At 45.9% G+C, this 11,211-nt stretch overlaps 2 protein-coding genes and 1 long non-coding RNA gene across 4 annotated transcripts; all 3 read left to right on the forward strand.

Annotated features, from left to right (window-relative positions):
* The first annotated feature begins 12 nt into the window (after positions 1-12).
* LOC136195515 (uncharacterized) lies at positions 13-6,763 on the forward strand. Of its 2 annotated transcripts, none has more exons than XM_065984845.1 (42): positions 13-87; positions 144-233; positions 285-352; positions 410-520; positions 568-637; positions 683-747; positions 798-926; positions 981-1,142; positions 1,220-1,309; positions 1,358-1,489; positions 1,545-1,613; positions 1,664-1,830; positions 1,884-1,992; positions 2,052-2,120; positions 2,179-2,253; positions 2,298-2,378; positions 2,435-2,490; positions 2,547-2,643; positions 2,693-2,819; positions 2,867-2,922; positions 2,980-3,131; positions 3,175-3,232; positions 3,288-3,388; positions 3,432-3,501; positions 3,584-3,705; positions 3,752-3,829; positions 3,901-3,994; positions 4,065-4,186; positions 4,255-4,405; positions 4,463-4,487; positions 4,535-4,641; positions 4,689-4,742; positions 4,813-4,938; positions 4,986-5,093; positions 5,142-5,279; positions 5,329-5,457; positions 5,511-5,589; positions 5,644-5,731; positions 5,778-5,847; positions 5,907-5,992; positions 6,038-6,211; positions 6,261-6,763. In XM_065984845.1, the coding sequence occupies exons 1-42, from the start codon at positions 21-23 to the stop codon at positions 6,703-6,705; spliced, it is 4,467 nt and encodes a 1,488-aa protein (XP_065840917.1). In that variant the 5' UTR covers positions 13-20; the 3' UTR covers positions 6,706-6,763. The 2 variants fall into 2 exon arrangements, with proteins under 2 accessions (XP_065840917.1, XP_065840918.1); XM_065984846.1 differs by having other exon boundaries at positions 3,291-3,388.
* A 495-nt stretch (positions 6,764-7,258) lies between these two features.
* On the forward strand, positions 7,259-8,044 carry LOC136195167 (uncharacterized). The gene is made up of 3 exons (XR_010671817.1): positions 7,259-7,293; positions 7,356-7,861; positions 7,908-8,044. It is a non-coding gene; the product is annotated as an uncharacterized lncRNA (long non-coding RNA).
* Positions 8,045-8,148: 104 nt separating this feature from the next.
* On the forward strand, positions 8,149-11,185 carry LOC136195502 (ankyrin repeat and MYND domain-containing protein 1-like). The gene is made up of 9 exons (XM_065984826.1): positions 8,149-8,319; positions 8,379-8,525; positions 8,576-8,854; positions 8,971-9,552; positions 9,606-9,905; positions 9,953-10,060; positions 10,112-10,243; positions 10,310-10,417; positions 10,466-11,185. Exons 1-9 carry the CDS (start codon positions 8,149-8,151, stop codon positions 11,183-11,185), a joined length of 2,547 nt encoding a protein of 848 aa, XP_065840898.1.
* The last annotated feature ends 26 nt before the right edge of the window (positions 11,186-11,211 follow it).

Here is an 11,211-nt window from a genome sequence, read left to right on the forward strand (position 1 = left end):
GCTAAAGTTCCCGGATCACCATGCCGTTCAACTTGGAACTCTTCTGCCTTCAGCGTCTCGTATACGTGAATCCGTCGAAGCATGCAGGCGAGAATCGAAATGCAGGCGAATCTCAACTCCTAGCAAATCCGTTCGCCTTCTAGGTGCCGAAAACATGATCGCAGTGGGCATCGAGCTCGCCGCCTGGCGTCAATCGCAATCCTTCACCGCTCTCGCCCTTGCAATCAACAACAGTGAGACCGGGGCCCCCTAAAAACACGAAGCGCGAGCTCCGCCCACCCTAGATCATCTTCTCCTGCGCGTTTGCGCGTTGGGAGAGAGTCCAGCAACGAAACTAGTGCCTTGGTTTGAGGTGCGATGCGCTATTCGAACATTTTTCGAGCCGTTACGCATCGTTTTCGCTTCCTAGCGTTCCTCCAGTCGTCTCGTCGCTCTCGATTTCAATTCGGATGGCCAGTGGCTCGCTTGCGTCTGTAAAGACGGCGCTGTCTATTTAGCGCCCGTTTATTGTCTAATGACTGTTAGTTCCATAGAGGAATATGTAGCTAGAGACTCATTTTTCCATAGGGGAGACGCCCATCATTGGTTTTGGGCTCTTTGACCGATTTGACTATCATTCAAAAACCGGACCGGAGAGGTAATCCTAATATCTCTTTTTCAGTTCGAATATTTTGTTTTAAAGACGCCACTTGCGCCGTTTGGTGGCAAACTCGCGACAAACGCGAAATTCTCATCACCGGTTCCAACGTAGGGAAATGATTATATTATAAAATTATTTTAATCTGCTCTCTCTCTAGTCGGATCCGGGACTCATAACGTTTATTAGTCTAGAGACGAAACGGGAGCTTCGAAGCGTCTGCGTACCCGGATGCATTCTTTCTCTGGAATTACTCGGACGGACGACAGCGAAATCAACGTTTCTTCTCGTATCATTACATCATTTAATTATAATTATTAATTTATTGTTTTTTTTGAAAAAGATTAAGTTGAAGGAACGTCACTCGCTGAGGATGTTGATTGAAGCGTCAGCTGAGGGGATAAATGCTGATTTGACGCTTGAAGTTTCCTACTCGAAGTCTCGCTTTGTCACGTGCTTAGACGGCGAAGACATGAACACTCACTTTCAACCGTCTCAATTTCGAGTAAGAAAAAATGAAAATTTTAATTAATCAAAAATTTAATTAATTAATTGAAAATTTTTAATTAATTAAAAATTTAGCTTTTGCACATGGACGTTCAATTATCGAGTCAACGTAAAAAGGATCGTTTATTTTTGGCGGGACACGATATGATTACGCAGAGATTTGAGGTGAATTTAACGTCTTGAATTTCTCTCCTAATCCCTTCGTCTCTTCAGTTGATGAACGCGGATGTTAATCTCCAAGAGCGCGCGCTATTCACCTATAAACTTGTTCGTCGCGTCATAAAGCTTCTTTTCACCGATACGATCATTTTCGCGCTGTGTCAGGGTCAGGAGAGCGAAAGCAAGGTATAAAATTTTTTTGAAAAAATATTGATTATCTATATTTTAATTATTAATTAAGTCGACTCTAAATATTATTTCTTCGCATTTGGCTGCTTCGGTTCACGTGACGAATGAGCCTCCGAGAGAGGTGAAAAAGAATTGTTTTATTGGTCGATTTTAGGGGTTTTCTCGTCGCAGGATCCGCGTCTCAGCGACAGCGTCATGCAGAGCTTTGAACTGCCCGAAAACGAAATCGTTCTCTATCTCTATCGACAGGAGAACGCGCTGCGAGAAAAAGAGCATCAAACCGTTTTAGATAGTTGTTTAGTTGTGACCAATCAGGCCGTTTATATGTGCAAGCAAAAGTAAGTGGATAATCGGGTATTTATTAATTAATCCTCGAGCCGGAAGTCGTTAGAGTGCATCCGGAGAAAATCTTCCTCGAACTGGCTTCTGATCAAAATACTATTGATTTATCTGATCGATTGGGAATAGCGATTCAATTAGACGTCTGTGGTTTATACGGGGTAGAGAGAGAGAAGACGCTTTTTAGTTTCCCGTCTTTTGAGCGTTGTCACGTGACTAGATTGCTGCTGAGAGGCAACTTGAGAGAAAGAACTATGATCACGCGTTGAGATTGCTTTTATTGGCTCAGGCACGTTTTAAAATAGAATCGTCTCTATTAGGATTATTTATCTTTATGTATTTATTAGTGTTCTAGTAAACGGATTGCTAAGATTCTCTCCAAGGAGGGGCGCATTGAAGACGTCGTAGTTTATTTGCAGCAGGTTAATTAATTAATAATCGTATTATTGAATAATTTCGTTTTTAGGTGCTAAGTGAGCAAGAACCTTTGGTGCCTTTTGATCCGAAGTTTCTCTCCAATTTGCTTCTTCGCTGTTACGTGCAACAAGTAGACACTGCCAATAAAATTAAAAAATTAAATAAAATTAAGAATTTATTGTGAAGCTACTCGAATCTCCTGAAGGCGGCGAAAAACATTTAATGCTAATGGGAAAATTGAGGTAAATATTAATTAATTAATTAATTAAATACGTGCAATCAGCTTTTAAATTTGCAGTCAATTTATTAACGATAATTTCTCGTACGACGATCAAAGCGCATTGGAAGTATTAGCATCCCACGGTCTCATATCCTTGACGCTAGACGTTGCCAAAGTACTCAAGCCAATCGCACTAAAATTCATCATTATATTTCTAATACTAGGCCAGAGCGAAAGTCGCTGACGCCTTGGAAATTTTAGTTAGACAGGGAACGCTTAAATTTAGAGGTGAACAGACGATGAGTCTGCGAGAAAGTGACCACGGTTTGGCATTGGCTAGAAGTTATGACGGTGAAAAAAAGAAAAATTATTTAATCTATTATTTAGCTTGTTTTTAGGGATTCTTGTACGGTGTTTGCCTCCGGAAGTTCTTGCTCACTTTATTCTACTTCAAGTACGTACATTTTTTTGGGGGAAGGGGGATTTTTAATTTTATTGATTAATTATTTAGCCTGATTTTGTTGCGCCGTGTTTCTCGCGTCTTTTTGAAATTCTCCCCGAATTGAAGCAGGAAACGCTTTTGAGATTTGCGCGATTTTTCGACCCGTCGAAGACGTACGTGAGGCCACTTCTCTCGCGAACCGCCTTTGGCAAGATGTCGAGGTAAAATAGAAATCAATAAATATTTATTTAATTTGAATTCTAGGTGTCTTTCGACGAGTTCTTTGCTATCAATGTCATCTCTTGCGATCTCATCATCACAGGTAATATCTCTTATAGATATTCACTTAATTAATTATTTATTTATTAACCCCCAAGGAGACATGGAATCAACCGTATCAAGAAGACTATCTCGACTTCTTCTTACTAGTGATTCTCACATTGAAAATGAAGCGAAAAAAAGAGAAACTTATTGACAGGTAAGTGGCACGCTATGGAATTATTATTCTCATCGTTTTTTAGTTCCTTTCTACTGACGTCTATCGATCGAGAGTTAGCCCCCCTCACGACAGTCCAAAATCTAGGAGAGACGGTATATAAAAATCTAGACTCCTCCCGCGTAGCGCGCGCATGGGAGGAGTCTACAAGTCTATATAAAAGAACTTTTTTTGTAGCGTCGTCGCGCTATGACCCAAAGCGCGACTGTAAATGTGTGTCCTTTGGCGTGCGGCAGCTCGCACGCTGCCGTCGTCATTGACGGCGATTTGTACACGTGGGGCGAGAGCCACAACGGCCGGTACGCCGTATAGTACGCGTTTTTCTCGCTCTGACGACGTTTCTAGATTAGGAAATGGGGATATTGTAGCGGAAGGAGGCCGATGGTCGTCCCCACTTCGCGTGGAAATCCTCCACATGATGGGGTAAGGTCCAAAAGACGAGAAACAGAGACTAGGAGTCGTGTACTCGCTCTTATTTAATTAATTAATTAAAGGACTAAAGTCTTGGCTGTGTCTTGCGGTGCAGAGCACACGGTTGCTCTCTGCACGGATGGCGTTTACGCTTGGGGATCGGGACAGTACGGTCAGGTAGGTTCTAGACCTTCAAAGTCCCAAACCACGACCTTTTTAGACCCCTAAACTAGATTTTCTCTCTTAGCTCGGATTAGCCGATACGCGCACGCGAACGAGACCCGTTCTAATTCCCGAACTCTCGGACAAATACTGCATAGCCGTCGCTTGTGGCCAGTATCACTCCATGGCATTGACGGGAGATTGCAGGTGAGCTCGCTTTTGCGCGCGCATTTTTTCTTAGCGCGCTAGCGTTTCCCTCCCCTTCGCGTACGTAGGACGTGGAGTTGGGGTTGGAACGTTCACGGGCAACTCGGCTTGGGTCACATCGAAGACGTTCTAATTCCGACTCGCGTCAAGTCGCTAGACAGCTACGACGTGCTCAAAATCGCCGTTGGTTACAGCCACACGGTTGTTCTTACCTCCACGGTTAATTAAAATTTCACAAATTCGAGTTGAAAAAAATTAAGTGTTTCTGGTACTTAGGGACGACTTCTCACGTTTGGAAGCAGTGAGGTATTTCCTAGGCGTTTTTTCCATCTAATTTTTGTACTACAGACTATCTGGGTCAACTGGGACTCGGAGAAATTCGAAAAACGTCTACCCCGTGTTTAGTCGAAGCGCTAGAGAACGTATACCTTGTTAGCTGCGGGCTAGTGCATACAGTAGGCTCAGAGAGACTTCCCCTCTTTTCTACGAGTTTTATTTTGAGGTGGCGGTCACGAAAGATCAGCGGGTGTACGCTTGGGGAAGGAGAATGCAACCCGTAAAAATAAAATTTATTTATTTATTTATTTATTTTTCTCGGGTCGTCATGTGACTCTTTTTTATATCAGCCTCCCCGATACGAAAGGACTCGACTAGAGAGAAAGAAACGACCGGCAGGATACGCGCCTCGAGTATCATACAACGTTCTTTTACCGCAGCAAATTGCCTGCGAACTCGACTCCAAAATAATTCAAGTGAAACGAGAGAAATCTTAGTCTTTGTCTAGTTATGATTTCGTCAGGTGACCTGCGGCGCTTGCCACTGTTTACTTATATCCGAAACGGGTCGAACGTACGCGTGGGGATCGAATGATTGCGGCCAATTGGGCTGGGAGACCCATAGTAGCATTGTACGAATCTTTGATCAATTATTTCCGCTCTGATAGTTGGGTTATTAGTACGCTATACAGCCCAAACCGGCGCCGATTGGCGGATTGGGTCGACGGGCGCGTCACATTGCGTGCGGCGATCAGTTTAGCGTCGCTCTCGACGTCGAAGGTCGCGTTTGGGTTTGGGGTCGAGAAGACGAGGGACAGGTGGGGTGATTAGGAGTCTCTTGCTTCGATTATTATAGTCTCGTTGTAGCTGGGTATGGAACTGGAGAGTTTTAAGGACTCTTCGGGCTGTAGGATCGTCTTCAGGCCGACGTTTCTGAAAGGATTGCCTAGTCCCCGTCAGAAAAGCGATTCGGAAATGGAAAATAATCAGGCGGACGTATAAAACGTTTGACTCGTTTTTTTAGCCAAGAATTATTTATTGTATAATAGGGTGGTGACGATATCTTGGATTCCGCTAGCATAGTCACTGAACCCGATTGGGATCATTTACCCGACTTTGCGACTCTTGGTTAGAAAGGATGACGTTGCGCTAAATGCTCCTAATTATTTTTTTTCCCACTAGATCCTCCGCAGTCTGTTTATGACGATAAAGCGTTGAAAGAAGCTCTGAAGTCACTCCGGGGAAGTTACAGAGTCAAAAGAATTGTCAAGTAAGTATAAAGTAGACTTAGGAGTGGACTATCCAATTGGTGTCAGGTATCTCAGGGCTTGGGGGGACTGGGAGACTTTGGCTTATCTGTATGAACAGAGCGGAAATTGGCCTCAGGTTTGGATAGGGGGGTCTATGCATCGTTTTTCTAATATTTACGTACACAAATCGTGCAGTGTCTAAATTATTTGCTGAAGACTATCGGAGAAAATGACGATGTTTCCCTCGAGAAAATTTACGAAGCTATTGATTTTTGCACGAGGTTTATATCCAATGCGAGTTTTTTAATAGAACTATCGTATTTTAGAGCCGTGGAAAGCCAAGACGTCGGCTCTGAAGAAATCGAAAGTCAGGCAATGGAACTCCTCGAACAAATGAGTCTATTTTGGGTGGCAAAAAGTCTGGAAGCCGCTTCCCTAGAGAAAATTCTTCAAGAGCATTTGTCTGTCTACGGACGTCCTCTTTGCCAAATAATGTTCCGGTATATTATAGTCGATTAATTGCTCGATAATAATAAACGATGCTTGTAGCTCGGCTCGCGAGTCAAGTGGAGGCTTATCTCAAAATTTTTTCAGCGCATCGTTTCAATTAAAAGTCTTGGCTCATATTCAATCCTCGGACAAGCCCACGCCAGTCAAAATCACCCGAATTCCTCAAAGCAGCGAGAAATTGTGGACGGAAATTCTCGGAAATTTGAGCAAAGATTTGGATAAACGATCTCAAATCGTTCTCCATGGACTTCCGTCCGGAAAAGAGTCCGACTCTCTCGACATGGTCTGCTTCACGACGGGAAAAGCGTACGAAAGGGAGTACTTTGATCAAATCGTACTTCCGCAGTTTCGACAGCAATTGAAACATTTGCCTCGCGTTTCGACGTCCAGCGCGAAAATGTTGACCGATCATATGCAGTATTCCGAGCATCTCGCATCGGCCAGTCCCGACGTCGTGCTCGAATCTCTTCGTTACGAGTCATAAACGAATGACTAATTTTGCTTTGATTAAAAATACGACGATCTTTTCACTTGTGCGGCAAGAGACTCCGCGCAATACATCAAAAGTTTCCTTGCGCTAAGTAGCTGCGCTAAGTAGATATATACAGTAGCGCACGCTTCGGATGACGTATTAACCCGATCTTATCCGCCCATATCCCGTATCTGTTCGCGAAAAAAATGTTTCTTGCCCGTCAGGTACATTATCTAGCGCATTGCCTGTTTATATATGATGCCTCTTAGCTTCCTTTCGGCTCTGGTTCGCTGCTGTTTCGCCACTCCAAGCTCGGGAAGGTCAGAAAACGTCGTTTTCGTTTCTTCTAGCATTTTCACCACATGCTTAGCCTTTGATCGTACGTGAGGCATCGAAGGGATCCCAAGTTCGTCCGGATCGACTTGTTCCTGAGAATAAGACCTTAAGGCCGCCATAGGGGTAGCTAGGGGCGTGGTCACCGTATCCAGGAAAAGGCGTTCCTTTTGTGATTAGAGTAGCTACTCCGGGCTTCGCTTGACGTAGAAATGACGCCTAGGTATAGAACTAGTTCTTGCCTTCGAAGGTCGTTCGAGAGCGTTGGTACACCCGAACGCAACAATCGAGCGACATCAATCGGGTTTGTACCGTTTCCTTCCTTTCAGGACTAGACTTGGACTGAGCTGGGCGAACGATCGCGATCGACACTTTCGTCTGCACACAACTACGATGGCTTTTCTCAGTAAGTTCCTTTGTTCGAAAATAGACCGAGTTTTCGGCCGAAGTACGAGTTCTAAGCGCCATTTCATTCACGTTTCGGCATTTTTTTGACACCCAACGCGGAATCGATCGAGAAAGGCCGTCGTAGAGTTGTGTGTGCGGACGGAAGTGTCGATCGCAATCGATCGCCCAGTTCAGCCCGAGTCTAGTCCTGAAGGGAAGGAAACGGTACACAACCGATTGATGTCGATCGCTCGATTGTTTGCGTTCGGGTGTACTGTACCAACGCTCTCGAACGACGTTAGAAGGTAAGAACTAAAAGTGCTAGTGCCTATGCTGCGTCAAGCGAAGCCCACTCTAATCACGAAAGGAATGCCTTTTTTGGAGACGGTGATCACGTCCCTAAAGCTATACTCCTATGGCGGCCTTAATTAAGAACAAACTCGAAAAGGTTTGTTTTGTAGAGTTTTATGATGTATTACGTCAAGTTCATTTAGGGGTGGATGCGTGATAGGATAGACGTGAAATCTGAGTGACTTTATGTTTATTTACGGTGGATGTGAAATTAATGTAACTGTTATTGTCTAATATTCCTGGAGTTACAGAGTGAAGCACATTTGTATTTGTAAACAGATTTTTTTAGTGTTACAATACGTCAATATATAATTAACAAATTCCAAATACGGGTCAGCGCAGATCCCCGGACATGGGGTAAACACTTCACTTGGTACGAGCAGAATGTCGTCGCTACCAGCTGCAATTTCGCCGCCTGGCGCTCCATACGAAGGCGAGAGGCGCGTGCGTTGCGGTCGCGGCACCCAGACGTGGACAGACGGCTCCTACTACGAAGGCGACTACGAAAACGGCTTGCGACACGGACGCGGCGTTCACGTTTGGAAAAACGGAGAGGTTTCCCACCCGATAAATAAATGCAACGTCTAAATTCAACAAAGTATCGTTCGTATTAGAGATACGAGGGTTGTTACGCGGAGGATCGACGACACGGGGTCGGAGTGTACGTTTGGCCGGACGGCGCGCGATACGAGGGCGAATTCGTACGAGATAAGAAAGAGGGAAAGGGAACCTTCCTATTTCCCAGTGGAAATCGTTTCGAGGTACAGTAATAAAAAATTTTATTATAGGGGGTTAGTTTCTTTTTTCTCAGGGCCAGTATGTGGCTGATGACAGACTAGGATACGGAGTTTTGACTTATGTCGATGACTGTTGTTGCGATGTCGGTATATGGAACGGGCATCGACTCGCTCGACTCCAATCGAGATGGGATCGACGCAGGAAAAAGGGGCCGCTCGAATTGGCGTCCGAAGAACTGATTCGATTGGCTGGCGCGGGTGACGTGATTGGCGTGGGGTGTCTACTGGAAAAAGGAGACGTTGACGTGGACGTGGCAGACAGCTGTGGCAATACGAGTCTCATGGCGGCATCAGTAAGAGCTACACTTAATTCTATTGACACCTTCTCGTGTAATCTAAAGGGAGAGACGGGTCTTGGAGTTTGCCATAGCAACGGCTAATATCAACTAATGATACGTTTTTTTATTAGACTCATTGTCACGTGAGTGTCATTCTCGTTCTTCTGGATGCCGGTGCTGACGTCAATCGATTGAATGACGTCGGCATGTCGGCATTGTCTTCATGCTTTGATCTCCTCTATTCCTCCTTTGGCGGCGTCGGAAGCCAAAGAAAATCAATGGAAATTATCAAAGCGCCAACCGTTCGTCTAGCAGTCGCCGAAACAGAAGCCAAGCCGTTTGATTTGACGGACATCAAGATGATGGACCGTCTCAGTCTTCTCACGCGAGACGGACGCTGCAGCGCCGGATACCACAGCACCGCCACCGGACGACGATCTCCAACCGTCGAAACGACGACGAGAGAACGACGAGCGCGCAGCGATAGCGGTTTAACGGAAAGCGAGAGCGAGAATGATGACGATGACGAAAACGACTATCGAACGAATTGCTCACCTATGGAACTTCGTCGGACGATCGAAATTCTTCTTCATCGAGGCGCCGATCCTGATGGATCGACGGTGCCTATTCCGCCGCTTTTCTACGCCGTCAAAGCGAAAGACATCTCTATGTTGAAGTTGCTACTAAAGAACGGGGCATCGACGTCGGCGAAAGTCCGAAGACACGTGCGAGATAAAGGGGAATTTGTTTAATTTTTTTTCTCTAGGATGGAGGTGAGGCTGTGCTTCATGTTGCCGCTCGTCTTTCGGGTCGTCGGGCTCTTCGCGTTCTCGTTATTCTCCTCAAAGCGGGCGCCAATTCCGACGCGCGTCAGTTGAACGCGAGCGGGATTGACCCGTATTTGAGTCTGCGGCAGCTGCAGCGGCGCGCCAGCGTGCAGACGACCAGCAGCACAACCAGTCGACCCGCAACTGCTACGCCCGCCGCCGCCGCTGATGACGACGGGACGACGGTTGTCGGGCAAACGCCGCTGCATATTGCTTCAGCTCGAATAGATGATCATCAGGTAAGGTGGTCTAATAAGAAACAAAATAAAATTGACTTAGGTTTTAGGTGGCGTTTTGCATTTCTGATGTTTTAATTCGACACGGAGCTAATCCAAATGTAATTGCCTATGGTCATTCGCCGCTTTCTCTCGCCATTGGCACCGGTAACGACAAGGTTTGCATCATGCAGAGATAAAAAAAAGATACATTGTAATTATCTATTTAGATTATTGATTTGCTTTTGAAGGCAGGTGCTGATCCCAATCTTCTTCTGGGCCGGGGCATCGGCTCGGCTCTGTGCACCGTCACTGCTCTCAATTCACAACGACGACGATCTCCCCAGGCAAGCATTGAACTGGTAAAAATCACAAAGCCTTGAGAGTCTTATCCTTATCGCGACTATGTATATGTATATCTATTTCAGATAAATGGACTCGTGGTGGCAGGTGCTGACGTTTTTCTAACCGTTCCCATATCTCTTCGAATTTCCACGGGTACAGTGGTCGATTACGCACACTGGGCTTTCAATAGGGTAACAGAATAACGTCTCTATTCGATTTCTCTCACGCGCCGACTGTAGGACAAACACATATCTCAACTTCCCTATAAAGCGTTGACAAAGGACGAACGAACCGTCTATAACGGTCGCATGAAAGTCCTCAATCACGTCGCGTCGCTGCTTCGCGAAAAGGCGAGCGAACGCGAAGCGAATCGTCTCGCGCGTCTCGCCAAAGAAGCGAGCGTCATCGACGGCGAAAACGAAGCGGACGCGCAATCGTTGCCGTCTCCCGTCGGAGAGAAAGACCGTCGGCTCGGACGAGGCTACAGCGTGAGTACGATAAGCGAATTAGCTTTGGAAGAGGCCAAGCAGAAAGTTCCGCCACGTTCTCCTATGTTCACAACGACGATTGATGGAAAAAGGGCTCGGGGAATTCTTCCGCTTTTAGATTCGAGAGTCTCGGTCGCAATGGGTCGTTCGGTGAGCGTAAGCGCCGTCGAGAGAGCGCGCGAGCGCGCTACGAAGTCGCCGTTTGTTCGATCGGTGAGCGAACGATCGTTCGGCGTGAATTCTCGGGGAAAATTCGGGTTTTACGTCGGGGAAAGTTTGACGGAGACGCCCGATGATGGAGCGGGCGATAAGAGGGTCAATGAAGAGTTTCGATTTTGTAATCACTGCGGGAAATCGAGCGGGGTGAAGTTGGTTCTCTGTCCGCGCTGTCGACGCGCGTTCTATTGTAGCAGAACGTGCAAGAAGAAAGGGTGGGAGTCGAGACATAGAAACGAGTGTAATGCAACTTAATAATTCAAAACCATTCGCCGATTATT

This window comes from Oscarella lobularis, chromosome 14 (genome assembly GCF_947507565.1).
Source record: "Oscarella lobularis chromosome 14, ooOscLobu1.1, whole genome shotgun sequence".
Lineage (NCBI taxonomy): Eukaryota > Metazoa > Porifera > Homoscleromorpha > Homosclerophorida > Oscarellidae > Oscarella > Oscarella lobularis.